General features: G+C 42.3%; 1 protein-coding gene across 14 annotated transcripts in view; it reads right to left on the bottom strand.

The window, feature by feature from the left end:
* The window catches only part of PTPRF (protein tyrosine phosphatase receptor type F), a 342,933-nt gene that overhangs the window by 157,354 nt on the left and 158,010 nt on the right, over positions 1-27,569 (bottom strand). For all 14 annotated transcript variants that reach the window (XM_090146539.1, XM_090146537.1, XM_090146542.1 and 11 more), the window contains exons 4-5: positions 16,216-16,361; positions 13,107-13,248 (exon numbers count right to left, since the gene is read on the bottom strand). In XM_090146539.1, the coding sequence (XP_090002665.1) occupies positions 13,107-13,248; positions 16,216-16,361 (288 nt within the window). The remainder of the gene's footprint in view (positions 1-13,106; positions 13,249-16,215; positions 16,362-27,569) is intronic.

Genomic DNA, 27,569 nt, shown 5'->3' with positions numbered 1-27,569 from the left:
AGGCGTGTAGCAAGAGGAGTCTTAGGAGTCCGTGTGCTCTAGAATGCAGTGTTAGGAGTCAGAACATTAACACCAGAAAATGCATTAACTACATAACATGGGCATAAGCTTGCTATAATAGAACAGTGAGTATAGCTTGCCTCATCAGTGCTCATGCTTCAACTGGCACTCAGTCCTTCAAGGTCTATGCTTTGATAAAGCACAAGTCTCTAATAAGGACCAGTCTGAATAGCAGCTTGAGTTAAGTGGAAAATTCAGATGTTAACGATTAAGTTGTTTTATGGTGTTACTGCATGTTGTTGAATTGCTGGTGCCCATCAGGCTATAGGTCAACACTAACAGTATCTGAGGTCTCCTGGGACCTGCTAGAAGCTTTGGATAAATAGAACTGTCAGCATCAAGCTAGGAACAAAGTCAACAACATCTCAGTCAAATCTGAAAAACTGAAATTCAGAATCCTGAGGAAGTCAAGAAATCTTCAAATCCTGCTTTTGAACCTGACATGTTCATTCCCCAAGACTTAGTGCAGAAAACAACCCCATCTACTATAAGCAAAAACCAGAAGAAGAGATGTGACACCAAAAAAGGTCTGCAGCCTGCAGAAAGACTTACAATCCTGACTAGCATTCTGCAAGGCCATGGCTGCTGGGACAGTCAAGCACAACTATTTGAAATATGGATAAAAGTAACAAAAAAGTACAAGAAGAACTAAAACCACTTTCTCTTTGCCAACCACAACAAATAGCTCAATAATATAAAATGTCAGTTGGCACTTGAAGCTCGCTGGATGGCCAGACAGAAAGTGCATTTTTTAGATCATTAACACATTGGGAACACACAGATGTGCAGTACAGCTACATCTGTGCATTGTAATTTCTACAGTAGTCACAACTTAATGAATCATCAGTTGTGACAAGATCAATGAACCGAATGGAACAACAAACTAAAGCTAGTAAATTCATGCCCAGGGCAAGAGCTGAGGGTTTATTTTATTATTATTTTTTAAACACTTCTGCCATTTTTAGTGTCTAATTAGTAAGAACATGAATCCCTCATAACTCTCCCTCTCTTTGAAAGTCCTACTGCAAATGACAAAGATTTTATTCATCTTTGCTAATTTCAAGTCTAGATACTACTCATTTGATCAGCAATGTCTTCCTCAGGACTGTGAGCGCATGGCAGGCTGAAGTTATGACGTTAGGACGTATGCTACATATCAATCAGGTGGACACTCATTAAGCTTGCCACTTCTAGGCAAACCAACTGCTATTTCTTCCATCAGGTCACACACTGTTCCTGCAGGCAAAGCTTCAAACTGAGGTCCTCTGCGCTGCTGCTTTATGAAGAAACAACTTCATACCAAAATCAAGGACCCCAATCATTATCTGTAAAGAACACACACAGAGTTTCCCCCTCCGAGCCTCAGCAATTTCAGTGCTGTGCTTGCTGATGACATGTCTACATACATAATATCAAGCTAGGTCTCATATCCATTAACAATACTCTTATAGAGAAAAAAACCAGCCTCCTGACAGAAGGCAACACACAAGACCCAATCTTCTTATACAGCTTGGTCCATGAAAGCAAGAATAGTCCCTTCTGCTTCACTCCTTCTCCTGGATGAACCGTTCTGACCTCCACCATATGCAGGCTTTCAGCGCACTGGTGCTTGCCAGGGGTTCAGCTGGACTCTTGTCTTTATTCCAGCCTGGCTCCAAGGGACAGCAAGCTCTCTGCCTTGCCTGGCTCACTCTCCCCAGTTCAGGCACGGAGCTCCAGCTGCCTGCCATTGTAGTGCTGCTGGCACACACTGCTCTTCCCTGCTGGGACTCAAAGAGGAGATGCAGGCAGGACTTACACTTGCTCCCTCACTAAAGGCTTTTTCTGTTCCTCCTCCTGACCTTCCACGTCTGCCCTTTTTTATAATGGATATCCTGTAATCTTGGACTACACATTCCCCAATTCATTACCTTCCCCTGCAGCAGCTTTTGCTAATACCACCCTGTGTTCAGTTCATGCATTTTTCATAAATATTTTTATGTTTTCTGTTGTCTCTTCAAGGACTTCCTCCTCACCGGGACCAACTGTGCCATTGTCTAAATCAAAGAGATACAGAAAAATTAATTCATATTGCCTTGCCTGTAAACAAAATACCATTTTGGAACTGTAGTATCAAAAGCAAGACTTTGGGTTTTTAAGATCTCCAGCAAGTTAATGTTGGCTGTGTGTTTCCTTTGGTCTGAAAGTAATTAAAAGGTCATAACAGTTGTATTGTGTGTAATGCTTCACGCATCTAGCTTTATTTTAAAGCATTCTGCATTTGGTGCTGACAAATACACTTATCAGAGGGAAATTTCCCCCAGTCCCAAACTGGATAACAGTGAACACTATAATTGGATAAGGTTATAGCTTTGATTGCTATTTGGATTTCCCCACTCAACTCAAACACCAAGAACTTGGAAAGATTTCATCCAGGCTGGACCCTTGTGATAAAAGGATTGAAACAACAGAGCACAGGATTAGCAAGACATTAGCATGTCTACATGGCAGTGTTTTCCCATGGCATCAACCAACCTGCCTCATCAAGGAGCTGGACGGTCTTGGGAAAACAGGTCTTATTATACCTCACACCTACTGGTTCTCCTTAGGAAAAAGGATTTAAAGAGCTTTTCAGAGCTCTGGGCAGAAAGAATCTGAGCAGGTGAGACTGCCAGAAAGAGCCACTATTATCCAACTGAAATATCCTCAAGAACAAACAGCAGTCAGAAAATTCTATGGGGAAGGTATTAATACCTTCATAAAGATTCTCAGGGCTTCTAAGACAGCAAGTAGAATGGGCGTACTTTAGACCATCTTTATACCAAGTTTCAGTCACTAATAGCTCAGATGACAAATTAACAATGAGGGGTCACAATAATTACTTCCTTGCATCCCAAATTAGGATCAATTACTCCTCTTGCTTATTATCTGGGCACTGCTTTTTAATAGGCATCACGAACATAGAGCCTTCCTGACTAAATTGTATTTAAAAACAAAAAAAACATGATCAACTAGAGATGCTAAAGACAAGTAGATGTGAGACTTGTGAATAAGCATGATGCACAGAAACCAGCTGTCAGCAAGATAAGGTCTTTCATGCAAAGCCAGCCTTGCTTTGTTCAACTTCTCAGGCCAAGTGCAAAGGGTGGCCCATCAGCAGCACTCACATGATTTTCCTTTTTTCTGCAGGAGGTGTTCAAGTAGTTGGGAAACATTCTCCCCCTTGGTACAGTGACACACACAGTGTGCCACCCCACAAGCAGGGCCTCACTTCTCAACAGCTGTTGCTACAGATTTATTAGCGTGTACAGAGATAGCAGTCCCATGTTGTTCTGGCGTTCACTTTAAAATAGTGATTTCTCCAAGAATGATTTAAGTGGTGCTGCAGTTTTTAGCAAGAGGAAGAAGGTGAGCAGGAGCATAAGCCCAGTATAGAAACTTCTGTACATACGGAGATTTATATTTTTGGAGCTGTAAGCACCGAATTCTGTATGGTCACGGTTATCACATTCTGTTCTCTCCATGCTCTATTTTCCATTTAAGAACTCACTCTTTAGTTCTATTAAGTGGATATATTCTCCCACTTCTGCAGGGGAAGTTGCAGAAGATCAGTATGGTGCTATGTCTTCTGAAGTGCCCATGTAAGTCACAGAATACCAGTAAATGACAACAGGTCACTAAGCTTTGAGCAAAGAGTCTCTCAGTTATGAGCAGGTACAGAAGGTAATTTTGCCAAAGTATTTAAGGGCTCAGAAAGGCTTTTAAGGGCATTTTGCTCTTGCCCTTCCCTTTTTCCTTGGATCCAAAGCAGACAATCCACATGGCACTGTCAAGCAGTGTTTCACATTAATTTCCAATAGTTGAAATAATGAGGTACTAACTCTCTCAGAAGGCTGTTCCACAACCTAACAGACTTCAAAGACTCTACAAATATATACTAGCAACTAACTTTATTAGTCAGCAGGAGAAACCAGCAGGGCCAACATACAAGCTACAGAGAGCACATCTGTCAATAACAGGTTGCTATAGTTCTCCACAGACACTCTCAGAATGAGGCATCTTGAAAGAGATGCAGCCATAAGAAAGGTCTTTTGAAATACCTGATGATAAAATCTATTCTTGTAGCTGCTGATGGGCACTAGTAGATACAAAATCTGATGAGAAATGTGATTTTTTTTTCTGTCAAGGTTTGCAGTGACAGTTACTCAAATTATCTGAAGGAACTAACTTCTTGTTTGTCTCTTCTAGTTGAATTAAGTACACTTCCATTTAAGTGCCTTTTAAAATAAGAAATTGATTAATTTATAATTGCATGTTTTCTTTTTTTTTCTTCTTCTCTAAAAGACTTCTAGATCCATTTATACACAACTCATTAATAGAAGTATTTTCCCTTGGCTGCCAGTCCTCCAAACTCAATTCATTAACTGAGAGTCATTGGGTCCAGCCCTAGCATAGTTATTACCAAATAAACATTTTGAGAGCTAAATCAGGGCTCACTGACACCTAATCAACTCCGCTCTCTTGTTCACTATTATTATGTTCACATTATGTTTCTCATGTTCACAAACATAAGAAATACTAAGAAGTTTTGCGATAAGCCTGCTGTGCCTTGCTTGGAAACAAGAGATGAGACAAACGTGGGTGCAGAAAGGCAGACAAAGCAGGTCAGCCAGAGAGCACTTAAATGAAGAAACCAACCTGTCCTAGAAGAGGATAGGCTATCTCCAAAAATCCACAGATCCCCCAGTGCTTTGGGAAAAACACCTGCAAGGCTCTGTACGTCCATCTTTAGATGCCTGTTAAAGAAAATACTAATAAAATCCCATCAAACACGAATAGGTGCAGAATAGGTCTGCTAAGATTAGATGGGCAGAACTGGAAACTGGCAGTCTATGATGAGCTGGGAATTTCAGTGCAAGGGGAGGCTCACTCAATCACATTCTGGGATGGGTTAGGGCATCAGCTAGCACATCTCAACCTATACATCCTTATTCTCGTAACAGATGTATTTACTTCAAATTTTACAATGTATGATACACCCACATTGCGATGCACCTCTTTTGCCTCCATAGTATCTAGGCCAAAAAGTTCACAGGACATATAACACCTCCCTGGCAGCCTTCATTTGCTGCTCTGTTCTCATCCTTTTTAGACGACCACTCTTTTTAGTGTCTGCCTCAACATCCTCAGAGAGGACTGTAAGACCGTCCTGATGATAAACTCTATCATCTCAGCCTGCAGTACCTTTTCCTTGAGTCAAGGTTTTTTTGTCACGTTCCCTGCTTCTCATCCCCTTCACAGTCCCAGCCCTGAGCTTTCAGACGCTGCTGTAGCCACAGGGGTTGAGGCAGATGGGACCGCCAGCCTCTGCGCGGTGACGTGCAGGCAGTGCTGGTGGCTGCTGCCTCCCAGCTGGGACCGATGATCTGTTCCAATGGAGAGTCAGATCAGATTAGCTTAAACCACAGACAATTTAATCTAACCTGTCTGATTTTAAACTGGATCAAAGACACAGAAACAGTCATCTGGCCATCCCTGGTCTCAGCTGGGACATGGCAAGCCACAGCACCGTCCCCAGCAAGAAGGGAACCAACTCTGCCAGAGTTAAACTGATCTGTGTGTGTCTCATTTACCTCTAGAATAGGCAGAACGTTTTGTAAGCAGAGCAGCAATAGTGAACAGCCTGACACACTTTCCATAACACTTTCCTAGGAAGCTGTAAGAGTGAGAAGGAACCTGTCTTCACACCCTGAGCCCAGGAGAAGAAAAAAAAATGCCCAGAGCTCAATTATCAATTTTCACAACAGACAAGTTACCAGGAGGTTGCCACAATGCTCTAAATGAGCATCTGTGCTTCTGGGTACTTTTGTGAGGGATTGGAGAAATGGAATAAGCAGAAAGATGACAACAGTTACTAGAGACAAAATTTTGTAAGTGTTCATAGAATCACAGAATGGTTTGGATTGGAAGGGACCTTTAAGATCATCTAGTTCCAACCCCCTGCTACAGGCAGGGACATCTCCCTCTAAACCAGGTTGCCCAATGTCCCATCCAGCCTGGCCTTGAACACTTCCATGGAGGGGGCATCCATAACCTCACTGGTAACCTGTTCCAGTCTCTCACCCTCCTCACAGTAAAAAATTTCTTCCTAATTGTGTTGTTTTCCTCCCCCTCGATAGTTGGACATATCAGCAGCATAAAGGCTTTGGTCAGCATGGGCTGGGAAGCGGCCAACATGACGCCATTGGCTGACCCAGGACATCAGTCCCTGAAATTAACTTCAACTACTAAACATGCCAATAGATTGAGATACTGTACTACATGTTATAATCATTGTAAGCACACCCTTAGCATGGGATAACGATTCTACTGGACTACAATATTCAAATGGTTTTTTCATAAAACAGATTAGTGCGCTCGGAAGAAAAGTAACATGCAAACAGACATAGAAGAAACATCCCACAGGGATAGGAACTCAAAAAGTATTGACTGCTGCCTAAATGATGTGAAGGAATACATCATTGAGACATTACTTGCATTAAGTGTACTTCATCCTTCCCGTAACACAAAGGGGATCACAACCAACAAAACTACAAAGGATTCATTCTTTCACTCTTTGAAATTATGCATCTCGACCTTCAGATTTCACTTCCTAAGATGGTATCGATATCAGCAGTTTATGAAGAGTAAAAAATTCTAGAAGACAATGTTCATAACAGAATGAGGAAGTCATCCCTACCCAAACCAGTACACAATCCTGATATTCCTTGGTACAGAATTTAAACCTCTGCCCACATGAGAGTATCAAAACTTGATATGGCCTTAATTACACTTGTTTCACTGAGGTAACTGGAGGTTCTCTTCAAAACAAAACAGCAACAACACAAAAATAAACAAAAGAAACCAACCCAAGCATGAAGTCTTCTTCACAGGATACAACGGCATGCTATTTCAAGATACCTAGCAGTTGCAACACACACACTGCATTAGAGCTGTCAAAGAGTTCTACAGAAAACAGTTCCTTATTTGTTTGCCACTTAAAGTTGATTTGGGAAGCCCTTCCTGTATCACAGGTGCTGTGCCCAGGTGCTGCTCTGCCACTGGAGCCGTCAGTTTGCTGACAACAAGGTGACAACATCCCCTCCTGCCACAGATGTAATCTCACAGGGTCTCATTTGAGAGCCAACACGCAGAAACAGTCACTCACTGTAAAAGACAAATATTCTCGAGATTAAGAGTAAGTACCTTTTCAGACACAAGGTTTTATGGGAGCGCACGATTCCAAAGGGCTCAGCTTAGCATTAAATACATGATGTTTCACATAAAACTTTTCAAAGGTTGTATTTCTTGCTTCATAAACTTGTGGAACAAAGCTGGATGTTAACCTTAGTGCATGGCAGTCTTCTGATGGAACATCACAGATACATTATATGGCTACGTACAATTAGTTAATCGTTTAAACAAAGTAAGAAACAAATTATGGCATTTGGGTCTGATAAGTTCTAAAGATCTGCTGATGCTCCTATTTGGAAGAGACCAACAACATCTAAACTTTGCTCCTGAGAAGTAATTCTTTGCCTACCACTCAAAGCCAAGAAAGCCTTTCTTATTAAATATTAGAAAAACTGAGCTCTGAGTGTAACACTACTGTTATCACTGAATCTGATCTTTAAAAATAAATAGATAAAACTGTACTGAGATGATAGGTGCTCTATAGATATCAAAGATTAAACAGATTAACTGTCTTCAGGTTTTCTTGCAGCATGAGATGTAATGGTGATACAAGTAAAATGCCCTATACATTTCCTTGGTCTATTTCTAGCGGATTGCCAGTTCTGCTCAACCTTCTATGCTATGGGGACCAAGAGAACACCCATTTTCCCTTGAACTTCCAGGATCCTTCTAGGTGTTGTGCAGCAATTGAGAAATGGCAAGGCTTTTTAGCAGGATGACAGGGCTACTAAATTGACTTACCAGAGAAATGCCAGGCAACCTGCTGCTGAGCAGCATAATACACTCTTTCCTTGTGAACACTGCTTATACCTTAATAGCTTAAGTCCACGTGAGCTGGGATTTACACTCTTCGAGGTGACAACCTAAACTTCTCAATTGTGCTACCATGAGTAATTGGCTTAATGTTTCCCTTTTTAACAAGCATGAGACATGTCACCATCCAGCACAAAGCAAATGCTTCCAGGCTTCTTTGTGCATATTAGCAGTGAAGCAGGTGGAGGCTCACTGCGCTGCAGTGCTTGGGAAAGCAAGTTACAGAGGTCCTTGACCTGAGTCTCATACAGATGGAAAGTACTGTTTGGGTTGCTTGGGTGGAGAGCAAAGAGCAGGAGTAAGATCTCTGCTATCACAGCTGCCTTCCCATGGAGAGACCAAACGAAGCCAAAATAGTCAATGGCCATGAAATGAGAAAAGGAAAGAGCTGTTCTCTCCTGACCAGAGGCACGAAGAGAGCACTACCAGTCTCAGGAGCAGCAGTCTATGAGGAGGCTTAATTCATTTACAGAATCAGAATGAGCACATCCAAAGGGATTCAATTTCCCTTCCATAATTGCCTCAATTCTATAATGCATTGCTAAAAATTCTTCTTGGCAAAAAGACACGAAAGCATGAGTCAAAGCCCAGTGATCCTACTGATCCTTCTGTAACTAACCAAACATAAACAAGGATTAAACATAGCTAACTTCTGTTTACCATTGCAATAACAAAATTAGCTTTAGAAGAGTGTTCACAAGAAGGACGTATTGTTTCAGGCCTTGGGAGATCTAGCTCTCTGCAGAAATCATTTGTAACAGTCCAATGTTTATCATGTACAGATTTTAAACAGAGTAACTCTAGGAACTGGAATACAGCTGGCAGATGGTGAAAGAAATTAAACTCATGACATGGTTCAGTAATCAGCAAATTACAGTGATGTGGAGGTGCTTCTCACCCTGGGACATTCCACGGCTCCACGGAGACGCACCAAAACTTCCTTGATTCCTGACAGCATGAATCTGACCAGTAAATTCAGCCTGTCAGGGTACCTGGAGCTGAAAGCAGGCAACCCCTTCCCTAGCTCTTCCACCTGTCCTCCGAATCGGGAGCTGCCCTCTGGGCAGACAGCTCCGTGCCATATCATTAGGAGTCTGCATCGGGGATTTGCACAGATCTATGCTGAAAATGGTAAGTGGAGATGAGTCTCATTTTCATTTAACCTACTTAAAAACAAAAGGGAAATGAAACTCTGAATATATTCAGTGTCACTTGGATATGACTGTACGCTCTGGGTTACAGCAGAGGGGAAAAAAAAAAATAATCTAAGTGCACTGATGAATCATTTGCAATTCGTTTCCAAATTCTGGGAATAAAGCTTGAAACCCAGTGTTCAAGCTGGAAAGCTCCAGAAGAAGGGTCTGACCAAGCAGTCTGTATTTGAGTCTTCTTCCTTTCCCAAATAATCCATGTTTTCCTGCCCACGCCTCGAGGACTTGTTATGCACTGCTCTTCCCTATCTTCCTGCTGGAATCCACAGACAGAAGGCATCCTTCAGCCTACAGGTGACTGGAGATAAGCACCGTTCTCGCCACCCTTCCCAGCACAGCTGCAGTGCTGAGCGTGGAGCTCGGTGGAAGGGCACCAGGCCGGCACTGCCGCAGGCTGCCTGCAGCCATGTCCTTCTAGGCATCCTTCCTACTCGCATTTCATATAATCTCCCTATTTAAAACGCTTGGTAATTCTCAACATTACAACTGAATGATATATTTATTAATTTGTTAGAGCCACTAACTGTCCCCGAGGCTTTTCTTGGGAATGTGTGTCAGCATATTGATTCTACCCGCCCCTCCTTGCATTGCTTTCCTCCTCTGCCAGGCAGGCAGGAACGTACTTCTGTGCTGCTCCAGGTCATAATTGGAAAAAAGATAGAAATGTTCAATATGACTCATACATAATTCAGCTTATCAGCTACCCAGGAGAAATGAGAAGAGAAGGTATGTGCACGTCTTTTTCTTCTACTATCAACTGAAGAAATAATTTCCAGTTACACCAAGTATATACGTAGTTTGTACACAACAGCATTTGCGGTTAGGAGGAAAAAATGAGAGCAAAGGGAGTGAGAATGAAAGGGCAGTAGAGAACCAAACTGTTAGAAGAGATTCACATCTGAGGATTCTCTCTTCCTTAAGAAGACCGGACTCAGGCTTCTCTCTTAATATTCAGAACAGAATAAGTTAGCAATTAGAAAGGATTATCTGCCTCTGATCTGTAAAACATCGTGCAAATCTAAATAAAATAAAGCTCCAGATTAGTTAGCTACAAAGACATCTAATAAGAGCCTGCTAAACCCTGACTGTGACTTCAGGATTTAATGTTAAGGCCTGCGTTCTAAAGAGCAAATTGTGCAGAAGCATTAAAACTTATTGTTATAAAGGATTTTTAATGTAAAAATCAATATGTACTCTGTATTTAGCAGCATGTAACCATAAGGACGTTTTTGATAGAGCTTTGTCATGCATCAGGGACCGCCGCATTAGTCAAATTCTTGAAAGGAAGTGCAGAATATCTGCATCATTCAAAATGCCACCTGAGAGCAATTACAGAAATTATTTTAACCCCAGAAGCAGAGGGAAAATCTAATCCTAGCTGACAGCCTTGAGGGTATCAATCGTTGCATGTGAAATGTGTCATTTCCAAATAGCTCTGCTAAACTCAGGTGAGGAAAGCAGTGGCAGACCAGAGAGGCGGGGTTCTTTAGTTTGTATTTTACAGACCATTAAGGCTGTTTGAACGCAGCCACAAACAGAGCACTGATTTATAATATCTGCTTTGCAAACCCATCAGCAACAGAATTTTTATCATCAAAAAATGTCATGTTCTTAACATACAGGAACAGTGTAATCTACAGCAGACAACAGAGTAGGATGAGACAATACGGCTGAAAAAAAATAAACTCACCCCCATAAAACCTCAGAAAAGATAGCAAAATACAAAACGTGTTTTCTCAATGCAGGCACATCGTAACAGAGCTCACCTGCTCCATCAGGTTAAGCCAACACATGCAGCTCTTCCTGCTCTGTAAGTAAGCTCACAACTCCATATGCATGTGCACTCTGAAATCACTTTACAGCAATTCTTCTTAATTTTACCCATTATGAGAGTACCTGAAAGGGGTCGATACTCCTCAGCTAGAGAGGAAAACACAGCCCCAAGCCTGCAGATGGTTTTTGACCTCATGGTATCATGTTAAACCAAGCATTAGCCCCAATTTAAGGCAGCTTCTAAACAGAAAAGCAGGTTCTGTGCTTGACTGGTACTGACTTTTGCTTCCATAGCTCTTAAACAGGGCAGGCATGCCTTTTCCTGTTCCTGGTGTTTCGTAGCATTCCCTATTTATGCGGTGGTCTGCAAGTTTTACCTCATCAGGAACTCAGCAGGAGCTCTGCGGAGCTGAGAAATACTGTTGTGTTCCTTTATGCAATGCATGTCTCTGTGGGCCTTTGAACATTTAATACAGAGCAAATAAATTATTAGTGCATGTGTGCATGTGCATACAGATCTAAGATACATAAAGGCAAGAGCAACAAAGGAAGCAGAAATGTGCATGGAACAGTTAGATATTAAAGAATCTATTATCAGAAAAATCCAGTTGTAAGGATCATTTAAATGCAGATCTGCAAGGAAAATGCTGAAAGAGTTCTGCTGAGCTTTGTGTACTCACATACACGGCTGCAAAGGCAAGGAGTAACAAAAGGGACCCGCTTCTTTTACCCAACATTTTTCAAGTCTACAGCACCTGTTATCCATCTCTTAATAATACCGCTGAAGAGCAAGCTGATCCTTTAAGATGCCCCACCTCCAGAAACAAGATACACAATCACATCAAGTATTGAATGATTTCTATGACTCCCATCATCAGAGTGCCTGAGCACATTACAGCTGTTTGATGTATTCTTTGTCACAGAGCAGAGAGGAAAATATGATTACCTCTATGCTATAAATGGGAAGAGAGAGCAAGGGACCACAGTAATGCATCTGGGAAGTCGGTGGGAAAGCAAGGAAACAAACAGTGTCGCTCCGCATGGCTGGCACACTCACAATGGGACAACCACTCCTGTGCTCTCACAGTCAGACTGAACAGAAAAACACCACGTAATTTTGATGATCCAAAACCATACAAATACTTCCCATTTTTTTTCCCTACTCAGAAGTTTCTCCATCTACCCATACACACCAAACAATTTGCTTAAGCCTTCTCGCACTTGTCTTAGTAAATGCAAATAAAAAAATCCATTCAGCCAAACGGCCTGGGTTTGTAACATCCCAGTGCACTTACAAAATCTTATATGTAAACAAATACTGCAACACATTGATGTGCTGAAAGAATCCCTTTTGCCTTAAAAGCGAACAATAATTCTGACAATCTACTATAAAAGAAATCATCAAGTGATCACAAGCCCCTTGTATCTTCCACACAGCTCTTCCACAAAACACTCCATTTAGAAAAAATAGAACATGGCAAGCAGAAAAAAACTCATATATCAGACAAGGACAGAAATACGTTCTTCAAAAGGAGAAAGAGAACAACAAGTCGTGACTACAGTGAAAAGTAAACCCAGCTAAATTCCGCATCAAACTCAAAATCTGAAGAGCAGCCTAAAAATCCATTCCAAAAGAACAGCACTGATTTAATCCAGAAGGTGCAGCAACATAGATTAAGCTTCTGATTGTCAGACACAATTCTCAGATTCCCTGAAGATGGGTATTATATCAAAGCAGACAGATGAGAAAAGTATACAAATGTCTCTTTAGCTGGGCCTCCAAGCCAGGAATAACACACCTCAATCAGACAATTCAACTAATACACTTTAAGGAAAGTTCAGAATCTGCCATCCTTTCTGCTCGTGATTGTCTGAAAAATAACAGCTTCCATCACTAAAAGAAATCACAGCAAATGGAACAGGAAGAACACAGCTTTTCCAAAACAAGCTAAAATATCACCGTGTCATTTAACAGCGCTACAACACAGCTACCAAAGCCAGAGCTGTCTAAGGACACAAAACCCACTTCCCACTTACCTTCTAACACTGTTAATTTGGCACTTGTGTTTATCTCCCCAACACTGTTGGTGGCTGTGCACTCGTAGATAGCTTCATCTCGATGAACACGCAGCGGCTGTATCCGCAGAACAGATCCCGACCCATCATCAAACTCGATAACCTTTAACAACAAAAAGCAAGCAGTTTTCAAGCAGTAGTACTTCAAGAAAAACAAAGTCAAAATAATGCAGGCGTTAAAAACAAAACAGAACACCCTGTGATCTACAAAAGATCGTGCAACTGGTCTGTAGTTCCATGTCCAGAAATGCAAATATTTCAGTCAAGAACATATCAGCCCTCCTTGGAGCCTAGAACAAATGAAAATCCAATGAGGTTCTTTATGAAGCAATCAAGCGTGAAAAACTATCAACCTGGTAATAAAGAAGTGGATCTGATGATTTAAAACATCTGAGCCGTATTTGTACTAATGGTCTTACTAATCACACTGATCACAATTTAGTGCCAACTCTCACCTTCATGGAAGAGCAGAATGATGTACTCCTGTAGGATCACCAGGAACATAGTTACAGCAACTTGTGCTTGAGCACCTACAGTGTGTGCTAACTTCAGTACAAAGTGAGGGGTTGTAATGTCCTTCAGCATCAGCTACTTTGCAACTCTGCCACGATCATCAATGATATAATTATAGCTTCTTCCCCAGCATAATAAATAAAGTCCTTAATAAATCATTGCCTTTCCATCCTGCTAAGGAAGCTGCAACACACATTACTCCAAGAGAAGAAAGAGGTACCTGTTAGCTTACAGCTGGATCACTATAAGCAATGCCTTAATGGCAAGCCAGTGAAGCAGCAGCCTCGGGCCACTGTTAATGCCAAGCTCATCCCTCTCCTATTACTGAGCGCTGTAAAACTTGAAGATATTAACTGAACTGCAGATGGTGACAACATGAGGGAAATGCACAGACGTCTGCTGTCACTGGGGAATTCAGGGGGCAGACAGAGAGACCAAGCTGAGTGTTCTTCCAAAAACATGTGTCAGCCTGGGATCTGCAACACCTCTGTGCAAAACTTTCAGCTGATTTGCCAGAGCCCTGCTTGTGGGCTCTTCTCACGGCTCCAGATTGAGGGAGTGAAAATGGGAATGCAAAAACAGCAAGCGCCACAAGGCTCTGCAGTGACAGGAGATAGGAAGAACCAGAAGGGTAACCACTGGAAATCTGCAGTTCCTCACACTGGAAGAAATAACCATTCTGCTTGAAGTAGAAATAGATGACAAAAAACCCTGCTCTGGGGTCAAGCAGCAGCAGACAGAGCAGAGAAAGGTGATCATGACTGCACTACATTTCAAGAAATTACTTTTATTTTTTTAATTGAATTTTAAATTAAATATGGAACTGTGACAAAACGCTAAATCTACTACTATAATCCCTCCACGGTATTTTAAAGCAACACGGTCAGATGCAGACATTCATTCAGTTCAGTGATAAGGATTAGAAAGCTATGAGTTGAAAGAGCAGGAAAGCCCTTTTCCCCTTCCTGCCCTCTGAATAAATGCTGTGTGTGTAAGGAAGACAGCTACAGCCACAAAGAACCTGGCAGACACCAACACCAGAAGCACTGCTCAGTTTGCTAACTGTGGATACTTCTTTTGTGCAATAGCTCAGCATGTCTACATTGGATTTGATGGCTTTTTCTCATTTTAACTGAATTCCCGTTTTCTTCTAAATAAAGACGTAGTAATGAGGTATAATTAACAGTTGTCTGCCAAAATATCCAGACATCACTCACAATCTCCAGCCTCTGCTCTGTCTCAAAAGTGATGTGAATAAAGGTATGAGATTGCTCATGTGAATGCATGTAATAGCACATATCCCTCTGGTTAGCCACAAATTCACTACAAAGCTTATATTTACTTACAAAACTGAATGTTTAAATGGTTACTATACAACAAAACTTAAACCTTTATTGGGGAAAAATACCAATGTAAAACAAGATTGAAATTGATTACTTTAATCAATGTTTCCTGCTCACATATAAAATCATGATTAAAATTGGTGACTTGAATCAATCTGCTCTGGGCTGCAAAGTCATCTGCACTCCGGTCAGGAAAGCAAAAACATCAAAGGCTGCAGAATGTTGGCAGGGTCACGCTTCCAAGGGCAGTTTTTAGAGAGCAGAACCCAATCCAAAAAAAGCGAAGTGAAGGAAAAGGTGGAAAAAGTCAGTGGAAACATATTTGCTATCTAAAATATGAACTTAATTGGACACCTATACGAAGATGAGTACAAGTCTGGAGGGCAAGATATATGAGGAGCAGCTGAGGTCCCCGGGTTTGCTCAGCGCAGAGCAGAGGAGCTGAGGGGAGGCCTCATGGCGTGCAGCTCCTCACAGGGAGCGGAGGGACAGCACTGAGCTCTGCCCTCTGGGGACAGTGACAGGGCCTAAGGGAACAGCATGGAGCTGTAGCGGGGCGGTGGGGATGGAACAGGCTGCCCAGGGCAGTGGGCATGGCCCCAAGCCTGATGGAGTTCAAGGAGCATTTGGCCACTGCTCTCAGATGCATGGTTTGAATTGTAGGTGATTCTGTGTGGAGCCAGAGCTGGACTTGATGATCCCTGGGGGTCCTTTCCAATTCAGGGTATTTTATGATTCTAGGAAAGTCAAATTACCCATTGGGATGGCTTCATGATCTCCTTTCCAAGTATATTTGTTGAGGGTGCTAGCAGCAGCACTCACTGAGAAAGCCTTCTGTTAGGATTCTGACATCCCACTTTAAAATTACACCGGATGTAGCAGGGCAAGGTGGTAGCATGTCAACATTCACAATGAAAACAGAAAATAACTTCTAGATGCAACTTTTATCTCCCATCCCATTCAGCGTACAGCTGTTTTTCATCTGAAGAAGAAACTCCCATGTGTGTGCAACCAGCATCACGCTTACAAATGACAACACTGGCTCTACAGATAGCACTGCTGCAGGGAAGGAAGCTTACTTTAAGGTTTTAGATTTGGTATTGCTATGTTGCAGAGAAATCTGAGCTGCAGTGATGAATACTGTGTACTGATAACCTGCAAACATAGGATTATTTTTTTTTTCATTTTATTTTATTTTTTATTTTCCTAATTACCTCAAACCGCTGAGAACTGACTTTCTTCCCTTTCTTCATCCATGTGATTCGAGGCTTGGGCTCTCCTGTTGCCTGACACACAAAAGAGGCCACTCCTCCAGAAATCCCAATCTGATCTTCAGGAGCTTTCATAAATGTTGGTTTGCCTGGAAAAACAACAAGATCACCCCATGAGACACAGAATCAGATAAGGAAGGAATGAGTCATATATATCTAAATTAAAAGATAATTGGTGCTCCCACAACAAATCCAGGTTGAACAGCCTCGGTCACACAAAGTCAGCACAGCCTGCAACATGACAAGCACAGTTTCTGCTCAAGTACCCTTTTTCCTGAACTGAATGAAGTCCATCTGCTTTGCCCGTAAATGAGGGCAAGAGGGCTCTTCCCAGCCCCGAGGCATTCTTTCAGGTATATGAGAAAATGGAACAATTTTTACCGTTTGTTTTTTAAATAAATGGATTTTTTGCAAGTTTATAACGTGGTCATAGCACTGGAAAATAAAGAACAGCTGACACACCAGACCTACAAAAATGTACCATACGTTGACATTCGTTTTCCTGAAAGCTGTTAAAGGCATTCGTCAAAATTAACGGATACAGTTTTATGTGCACAACTAAGAACCTTTAATTTCATTTGAGATGTGGACTGGCATAAAAATCCTACAGCCTAAGTACTTGGAAACCTGCATATGCTGGGCTATGCTTGGTAAAACTAATCACTAAAATGAAAGTCAGCAAAGAAACCAAAGTGACATTCAGGCCTGAAAGACTCAGCAAAAATGAAAAAAAAAAAAAAATCATGTAACATTTTAATAATCAATAAAAAGTTTCATGAAAATACAGTTGTGCCCTCTGGATCAATCAAATTAGGTGTCCAGGTTGAAATATTGCAACATCCCAGGGCAGTTTTGAAATGCTGCTCTGACCAAGGAAGAAGCCCGGGATGATCTCTTATCCTTACGGAGCATTAAAACATTTAACCCCACGCAGAGGGTTTGCAGAGCACAGCCACGATGTCACTCAGGCACAGGTCACCATGAGGCCACATACGAAATATAGCATATAATTCTGATTAACCACTTCAGAGATGAACTTGGTCTAGAAACAGCACAGAGAAGAAAGCATTAAGCTTTTTTCTGCAGCTCCTCACCTTCCTGTTCCTGACACAACCATGAGGGTGGCCTTGAGGGAGATGGAGACATTTGCAAACCCAAAACCCAGGGATTTTAACATTAAGCTTTCCATCAACCAAAGGCTGAGTTTTCAAGATCCAGGTGGGTTCAGTGACCCCAAGAGAAAACATTGTTTAAAGATATTTTCCTTATGGGTAAGGAGATTAAAATGCTGATCTCGACCACAGATACTGAGGCGTACTGAGTGGTACTCATCCTCAGTGAAGAGAGCATTTAGGACTGAGCAAAGAAAACAGCTCAAACCCCAGAAAAAGAAGCCTTTTAAGATGTAATGGCCACCATCAGCAGTCCTTGGCACACTATCCTGACATTAACAGCAAGCAATTATTAAGCGTGCTTGCTTAACTGATGCTGATTTCCCATATTTACTCATCTATAATCACGTCTATTTCTACTTAGTTTATATTTACATATATCTGTGTTTATTCACCTCTCATCTATCCCAGTGAAATGTTAATTTAGTGTTCAGGCAGCTGGTGATTGCAGTGTGATTGACTGTTTTGCAATGCAGTGTGCTGAGCTGATGCCTTGTATTGCATTTCTGCACTTGATTTGTTCTTTTGATTTTCTGTTATTTACTCTGCGATCTTAGTAAAATAGTCTAAATTTTTCAAATGACAAATAAAGCAGAATCCAAAACTTCTGTCCTTGAAGAATACAGTGCAATTACAGCTCACAGTGTACACCAACTCCCCAGTTCATACACAGAGGACTTACTTTACTTTTGTACATTTTTAAAAAATCAATACTATTAAAAACCAGAACAAAAGGAAACAGAATGTTCGCAGGCAGTAAAACCTTAAAAACCCACTGTCTTGTTCAGCTTGAATTTACACTGTTGTAATGAATCTTTTTCCCCTGCACATTTAATTGAGCAACTCTCATTTCTGGAAACCATCTAAATCCACTGAGACTGGACATGACACCTGTACATAAACCACGTTCTCACACAGTCTGGGAAAGGGAATTTCTGCAAAGCAATTTTAAATGTTTGTATGCCCTGAAGTTTTAAATGAAAGCACTGATTAAGCAAACCTAAAATTCTGAGTTCTGGCCCCAGGACAACAGCTGGGCACGGGCATACATATTTTTATAGCTATCGGTAACTTTAACAGCAAATCCCAACATTTCTCTCTGTGAGAGCTAACAAAGGCGTGACAGACCTTCCATGAGATTCCTAGACTCTGTGCCCACGATGATCTCCAGGGCTGCTTTCCAGCCACCAACCCCAAGGTGCTGCTGGGGATGCATCACCACAGCCACGTCCCGAGGGCAGCAGTACCCACTAAGGACAGGGACATATGGTAGTGCAAGCAGCCTTTTTTAAATCTGTTTTGAAAGTCTGCACTCTGGGACTGGAAACACAAAAATATAAGGATATACTGAAAATACAATATTTAATCAGTAACAGAGTCATTCTCTTGTTTCCCTCTTAAATTCACTGTGACCAAAGTCCCCACATATAATTATGTGTGTGCCACGTCTGAAGTTTAATGTTTGTTGTTCAAATAAATTACAAAAAAGATAAAAGGTTCTGAAGTGCCTTCTGTAGTAAAAGCCTCACTTTTCCTTAATGATATCAAAAAATACATAATTTTTTTTCTTCTAATTTTCAACAAAAAGATTGTATGCCTCAGACTAACGGAGAGAGAACCTCCTGAGTAGTCCTGGGTGACAGCAGGGAGATGTGGCTGCTTTCCCATCACACCCACCTCTGCTTACTCCATCATCACATGGAGTAACAGCTCCAGACTTGTGTATTTGTCATCTGACAGCTCCAGACAGCTCAGCCTCTCTCCCTGGCCTCTCTGCTTGGCAAAGATCCCTGGAGCATTCTCCATCCTCACCCTCTAAATGAATTCTTGCTCCTCACTTCATAACCAAGTTCCCACTACACCAGGAGAAGAAATTACTGCTATCGTCATTTCTGTTTACACATAAGCTTCAAGCAGGAGCAAAGGGAAAACTTCACCTTTGCAGCTGAAGCTTTCCCTGTTTGGTCTTTGCTCAAAACTACATTATTATATAGAGCTTATGGGAAGAATGGTTCTGAAGTGGAACACCATGAAAAATAGGGCATTTTCTTACAAAAGCCAGAATCTTACTTGGCTGGAGGCTGAGAGATGACTAGCTCAGACGTGCCCCTCTATTGAGAAAAAAAAAAAAAACATTTCAAAGAAAGGGACTTTCCTTCCACAGCTAGTTCTGCTGAAAAAGTCACTTGCTGAGCAGCAAGGAAAGATTTCTGGATAAAGCCAATCACAAGGAGGGTCTCACGGCGTGGAAGAGATGCTAGCAGAGGTTGCGCACATACGAGTCTGCTTCAGCACACCAGGCAACAGCAGTGGGCTCAGGCAGAGCCCTGTGAAGGTCTCAAAGGAAACGTTCCCTTGAGTCACGTTTGAAGAGAGCTGCAAGAACACAAGTGCAGAAAGACAGAGCGAGAAGCACCAGTGGACGTGAGGCATGCAGCAGGCAGTCAGGCTGCTGGCCGATGCCACCAGCAAAGCAGGGGGTCTGGGGGGGCCTACGGCCTGCAAGCACAGACTGTGGCCTACTGCCCAGCTCCTGGCACAGCCTGCATGCGGGGCACCTGGGAGCAAGAGAGCCAACCACGAAAATGCATCTCTCTCACTCCTGTTATATATGTAAAAAAAATCACCGTCATTCTCTGCTATTCTAGATGATTTGTTTGTTGCAAAACAATTGTTATAAATCAGAAACCCATCTCAATAGCTATCTTAAAATTTGCCCTACCAGGAGTGGTAATGTTTCAATCCTTTTTCTTTTTTCTTCTTCATTTTTTTTCTTGAAAAAAAATCAAACCAGTTCAGAGCCACTTCGACGTCACAAGTTCCCACAGGCAGCACAGCTCCTCACCTTCCCAAGGAGAAAAGGCAGATACCCCTCAAGGCCAAAGCACAGAGGTGCAGCTCCCTCCCTCTAACCTGGCAGGTGACTGTTATGTGAGCCACGGTCTCTTGTAGATCTATGTGATCTGCATTACCCAACTGAAACATCAGCCAGAGCCTTGAAAAATGCTCCTGGGTCATATATATTTAGCACAGCCTCTTCTATTTTGCTACGCATTAAGCACAGACCAGTCGCATAACAGAGATTTCCTTGTAATCTTGTAATAGCCAAAGCATTTCAAGTGGCTGAAATGTAAGATATGCCAACATAAATATGCTACTTACACAAAAATATTAACATGTTTATTTCAAAGACACATCATCAGATGGTTTCTTAAAATAAAGGGGAAAATGAAATTGAATCCTGAAGCTTTTTCAGTATTTAGCACCCACATCAAACACACCTCATCCAAAAATTGTAATTCAAACTGGCAATCACAGTACTCCTCCTGTTCTTGTGCATGCTGCTTCTCCACAAAGTCGCGCACAGGTTTGAGAAAAATGAATTATTAAACACTTCTCTGCAATTAAGTGCTCTACGTGCACTCACCTGCTGCGAGAGATTTGAAAGAAAAATCGCTCTGTCCTCCAGCTGCAAGTGCCCACTGCTCCTGGTGGAACAGGGCAGCCGAAAACAAGAGCTGCTTTGTAGGAAAGGGGAGCCTGCGCTTTTATCAGAAAGCTTCTGTGACTTGAGCTCAATTAAGATTGAAAATAGCCTCTTCCATGCAGGAAAAAAAGGCTGTGATAGGAGATAACTAGATAAGCACATACAATAGGTATACGTGAGCAACCTTACTTAGGTGCCTGGGCCAAACGAATTAGAAGAAGTTACTGACACGGGCAGGAAGAGGTTACAGGAACGTTTTTTTTTTATCCTGGAAATTGTGAAATTCAAGCTGAAATCCCTGCCTTTAACCTTCCCCATCACAGCTGTGCCTCAGCCTCCACCATTAAACACACCTGCTGCTTTCACACGGCTGCTGTCAGGTTGGATATGTTAAAAATGATGATGTGGCTCCACTTGTACAACACTGGGAAGAAACCAAAGATGACAAGGACTTTCCCATGCTCACAACTAACTTCTAAGAGGAAACAAAGTGGTGTAGAAGACAGAAGTGGCACGTTCTTATGCATACAACAAGAACATCTTTTCCTCCTTTCTTTATGATCTTGGATGACTGATACCTGTGCAGAGATAGAAGCCCACTAAACAGATGCTCTGGGGAAACTCACTCTATGTTTTCTCTCCTAAGCATCTCCAACAAGGCAGGACACAAACCACCAGGCTCTCCAGCAATCCTCACACCTTCCTTCCAATTTACCTACCATCACTTAACCATTCCTATTCCTTTGGGGTTATTGAAAATTTTGTCCTTTTTTTGCTTGGTATAAGGTACTTAATAAATACACACAAATATACAACGGCTGCTCTGAAAGTATTGCCTTCTGTTTTAATATGTCGGCCCACAGCATAAGAGGCAGCATAGCAGTGGAGGTTGAACCTTCCCACCAATATCCCATTACATGTTATTGCTGTGTGGCAGATAGCAGAAGAGGGGCAGCCTGACAGAATGGCATCTGGCATGGAGGTGAAGATGAAGCAAAAGTATATCACTGAATTCCTCCATGTGGAAATAATGGCACCCACTGACATTCACCAACACCTGCTAAGCATTTATGGAGACCAAACAGTGGATGTGAGCATAGTGAGAGGTTGGGGTGCCTTTCAGCAGTGGTGGCCATGACATTGGGTCACCTCTGGTGGTGCAGATTCTTACGAGCACAGCACACAAGCTGTGTACAACACTGCTGGTGAATATACATTGTTAATGATGGCAACTATGTCGAAAAATGGTATTATGTAGTTTAGAATTTGCTCTATCAAACAGTGTTCTTGTGCTCTTTGTATCTGTTGTAGTTTTCATGGAAACAAATAGGAGGCATTACTTTTGGAGCAACCTGTGTGCATACTCACATGTGGCATATGCAAATTTCTCTTTATCCAATGAGTCACAACCTTTTTCCTCATCTGCTTTGAACGACATTCAGCCTCATCCCAAACTCAGAAGCCAACATTCCAAACCCAATGCATCCCCCAGACTGCTCTGAAATACAGAAGGCTGTTTAACACAACCTGCATATCTTCCTCTCGCTTTATCATCTTGTTAGGTTTTAATGCTTAAAAGATGCCCAACAGCCAGGACAAACGATTCTACTATTTCAATCCAGTTTCAGTGGTTGAATTTTCTAGCTTTGAGTGTGTTTGTCTGTAATAATCAAATCTACAAAGATTATCTCCAAGCAAGTTGCCTTTCTCCTCACCTTCATTACCAGACTTCCATGCAGTTACTCTTAGATACCTTGGAGTTCAAACAAAATGAAACCAAATAAAGTGAAAGATTAATATTATTCTCAAAGTAGTAGATCTTTTAACATGCTCAGTGACCTCTGTAACTTTCAGTAGAAAAATTACATTAAAAATAAGAGGAGTGGTCATCCAGCAGAGGCTGTGCTTTTCCCCACCCACTGGAGGAAGCGCTGTGAACTAGGATGCCAGGTCATCATTTCAGGGAGAAACCCATTGTGCTTTGTTTATCTGTAAAAAAATTTAATTGAGGAGAATGCAAGGCCAGGACACGTGCAATGTGATCAGTATTTACAACAATCTCAGCTCACCAACACTTAATGTGTTTGACTCCCGTTTCTTCACCTTCCCAGCTAATGGGTGCTACTGACAATTTCTAGAAGACACTTTCTCACCGTTGGCTCTTTACTAATGGGGCTGACACACGTGGGCATCTTTATATCCAAACTTTGTCAAGCCTTCTTTTCCTTTTTGCACTTACAGGATTTATGTTCACTCAGTTGGGTTGGACATTAGGAAAATTTCTTCTGCGAAAGAGCAGTGATGCAGTGGCACAGGCTGCTCAGGGAGGTGGTGGGGTCACCATCCCTGGAGGTGATGGTGAGACCCATAGAGATGTGACACTGAGGGATATGGTCTAGAGTAGTCCCAGGCATAGGCTGATGGTTGGACTAGATGATTTTAGTGGTCTTCCCACCCTTAACGATTCTATGATTCTAAATCCAGTATAAATTACAGAATAGCCTTTTAGTGAAAATTGACCATTTAAAAAGTACTCCTTAAAGCAATATAAGACCTGGTGCATTTCCCTCTGGTCAGGTGTCTGACCTGGTTGTACATAAAACTGTCCTGCACCACTGGAAGCTGTGCCCACTGTGAAATGCTGATGTTTGGAGAAACATGCTTATTCCACAGAAATAGCAGCTAAGAGCAGTTAGTTCACTCAAGTGTTAAGGCCACGATTACTGGATATTAATAAACTACAGCAACAGCCTGTCATTATAGTGTTGCACTTCAGCAAATTTCTAATTCTGTCTCTTTATGAATCATGGAAATTGTTGAAAGAGCTTAAACACCTAAAATTAGCTGACATTGATACCGAAACGGAATTGTCTCAGTCATCCATCACTCACACACGGATGCTGTGCAAGTCACTCAGCAGTGCTGCACGCTTTGGGTGCCGATTTATTTGTAGAGAGAGCTTTAGATGGGCAGCTCAGACCTGAGCGTGGACAGGGAGGTAAATTCTCCCCCCAGCACGTCTGCAGGATGCCTCCAGATTTCATGTGCAGGGTGGTACCACTGTGTGCAATTACAACAGCCTTGAAAGAGAAGGGAATGTCTTTCTTAAAAGTGCCTGGCTGGCTATCAGGGTGAGCTGCTTTACATCTTAGTAAGAAAATCCTTAACTCTGGCTAATCCCTGTGCTGTGATTGACTCTTGTCCACAGATCTTAATGTGTTTGTGCCAGCAAAGGGGAAAAAAAAAATAAATCAACCTCTCTACTCTGACACCATTCTTACAACTGCTTCCAACAACTGAAATAACAGCTAGACAAGAAAAATATGCAGAGAAGCAGGGAGCTGTCCTGCATCTGACTGAAGAGTGCTGATTAAAAACAAAGCAGAGAAGCAGCCCAGAAGAGCATCCTTCTACATCCTAAGGCCCTGCTCATGCCCTCTCCTCTGCTCCAAGTTTCCCTGTAACAGTCACAATTTGTGCATACAGTTCCCCACACACCCAGAAAAGCCTGGCAGAGCACTGCGTTTGGGTATAGCTTTCATTTGCAGTTCCTCAGATTTACACCAAGCATTATAAGGAGCAGAAGAAAAGAGCGAGCAGGGATGCTGCTTTCATTGCAGTGCTTCCAGCAACCTGACAGAATGGTTTTCTACTTTGCTTTAATTTAAAAATGAAACCTAAAGTCAAATTTCCACCTGGTAATAGCTTAAAGGCACTTCCAATTAACTTGGTAATACACGCTTTCTGAGTTAATAAATTTTCCAGCCTCTGTGTTCAATACAATTAAACATTTGGGCCTTTGGCCTTGGACCTTATTTAGCTTAAGAAAGGATTGCAAAGAGACTGCCTTCAATTATCACCATTTACACAACATTCACTTAAGGGCTTTTAAACGCACACCTATAGAGCATCCGTTTAATCATACACAAAACTCAGTGCCCAAATCCAGGCCTTCTCTCTCCTGTGCTCAGGTGAACACTGCCACACAGGTTGGATATCAGGAAAAATTTCTTCTCAGAAAGAGCAGTGATGCACTGGCACAGCTGCCCAGAGAGGTGGTGGGGTCACCGTCCCTGGAAGTGTTCAAGAACCGTGGCACTGAGGGACGTAGGCAGTGGGCATGGGGGGTGGGGTTGGGCTGGATGATCTTAGAGATCTTTTCCAAGCTTTATGATTCTACGAGGCTCTAAACCCAGCCCACAGTACACCAAGGCCATCCATAACAGCCATGCCGCTGCCTCCTGATTTAATTCCAAAGCTGCATTTTATTTGCAAATTTCTTCAAAACTTCAAAGTTAATATAAAGTGCGTTGCATAGGTTAAGGGACCTGTGAGATATGCAGAATCAAGAAACAAAGACAGAACTAAAGTCTCGTGCTTGAGAAAACATGAAAATTAATTTTGCCAGTATGCCTACCACATTAAACACCATATTCTCTTACACAAAGGGATTAAAAGGTTTTAATCCCTCTTTGCAAGCAGCTACTCCTTGATTCAGCAGTTCAAAAGGCTTTGCCAAGCTCACGTTTTCCTCTGGTTTTACAAATTAAAAGTGAGTATAAACCTTATTTTGTAAACAGAGAGCACAGCATAAGGTTTTAATGGTACCAAGAGCTTTCACGAAGACATCCCAGGTTCTCAGCAAGGCCTTTGCCAAAGGAACTGCATTTTCATTCTAACGCTCCTGTACATTGTTCTGTCTCTTCACAGTAATGAACTGAATTTCTGCCTCATCTACCTGGTGAGGAGGAAAACGTCCTGCTTAATGATAACGAGGACACTCCAGAATTTCCATTACACCAGTGATTTTTTCTTATTTGTATAAACGGTTTTTACCATTCAGCATGCATAGTACAGTCCTTGGAAAAACAAGAAAAATCATTTCCACATTTAAATGTTTGCCAGAGTGTAAAAACTGTCAGCAGGTGGTCAGGCACCCAGGCAAAATACTCTCAAGTGTTTAAAAAAAAATTATTGAATTTTGTTTAATCGTACATGAAAATCCCCAGGAGTATTTCCCCATTAAAAGACTTCCTCCACGGCCAGCTCCCTGCAGCACCTTGACGCAGTGGCTCCACACTTTCAGGAGAGACTGGGCAGGATGAGTCCATCCTATTGTGTTTCAGCCTGGCTGAATGCAGGCATGCTGTGATGTACTGACCCCAGCCCAAGCAGTGGTGCCGGCTGGGGGTCTCTGTATGCTGCTGTCTCCTGTCCATGAACTGCCCCCCAAAATGGTTCTGTATACACGCAAAGCATCTCCTGACTATCAAATAAGAGCCCCATGGTAGAGGGCACAACCTGCACACATCAGGGTTGGAGATTGATGATGGCCACAACGTGTCCCATCCCCTCTTCATGCACAGGGCAGATGCTCCATCCCAGGAGGCAGCCAGCCCCCTTCTCCTACCAGTGCTTTCTGGTTCAGCAAGGGCTGACTTTTAGAAAGGCATCAGAACTAATCACCTTCATGGTTGCTGCATTCTTCATTTAATTTTTTCTAGCATCCCCTCCTCGCTGCGTTATGAATTTACCTGATAGAAATGAAAAGCTCTTTTCATTTTAATAACTTTTCACTGTATAGATGATCAGGTCAGCCTCTAACTGTTTCCAAACTAAGCTCTTTAATTCTCCGCCTAGCAGGCACACTTCCAAATTTGAATTTCTTGTGACCTTTTCCTTTACTACTTTTGTATGATCTCACCTGTTTACGCAGTGTTTCAAGAAATGCAAAAAGCTGTAGTCCACACTGTGAAGCTGCTGCTTGCCATGCCATGGAGAGCTTCTACAGCCATCAGGTCAACCTGGGAGCACAGAACACCACGGGACTGATGGTAGTGATCCTCAGCACAAGCTGACTGCACAGCCCAGGTTCTACAGGTGCCAGTTCTACCTCTGGGATCTGACATCACAGAGCATCTCATGAAGGATGTACACCAGGGTGAAACAGATCTGTGTACGATGAAAAGTGAAGCTTGAAAGAATGGCAGCCTTGCTTACCTCCTGCAAGTCAGCACGTCGCTAAATCATAACAGTAGAGAAAGAACAGGAGATGAGACAAAAGAGCCTGTCCAATTACATCTGCCTCGAGTGAATGTTATTAGTCACACAGCTGCAGGAGCAGCGGGGATGGCATACCTGCACACAGGCACGTGGATCTCCTTTCAGCATTACCCGTGCAGGAATAACGCCCTGCCTATCAGCAATCTTTGATTTTCATTTCATGTTTTAAAACTGACTTGAAGGTGGGTGCCTGCCAGCTCTGCTTATGTTCTCCAGGAATAAATGTTTATCAAAGGGGGTTCCCTGTTTGCTGAGCTGGAATGAGTTATACCAACAGGGTATCAATAGGTTGGTGGCTGCCTGTCATCATTATCAAAGAGAAGTCTGAAACAGCAGCACTGCAGCAGTGCTGGAGCTGCCAGATCAAGCATGGCATGGGACAGGGCTGCAAGGGGCTTCCCAGAACACAGCCCTGCCCCTCAGCCATACAGCCGCTGTCACAAACAGGTCACACATTCCCTTAGGAGAGCCTTGAGCTTCAACCACACACCTCTTCCCAGAGGGCTGTTCCAAGAAAGCTGGTCACAGGAACATCAGCTGGGAAGCACGCTGCGGTTTCCAAGTTACTTGTTGTC

Source organism: Phasianus colchicus, chromosome 9 (assembly GCF_987193195.1).
Source record: "Phasianus colchicus chromosome 9, bPhaCol1.hap1.1, whole genome shotgun sequence".
Classification (NCBI taxonomy): Eukaryota; Metazoa; Chordata; class Aves; order Galliformes; family Phasianidae; genus Phasianus; species Phasianus colchicus.
Note: the sequence above shows the minus strand (reverse complement) of the source record. Positions and strands in the feature narration are given on the sequence as shown.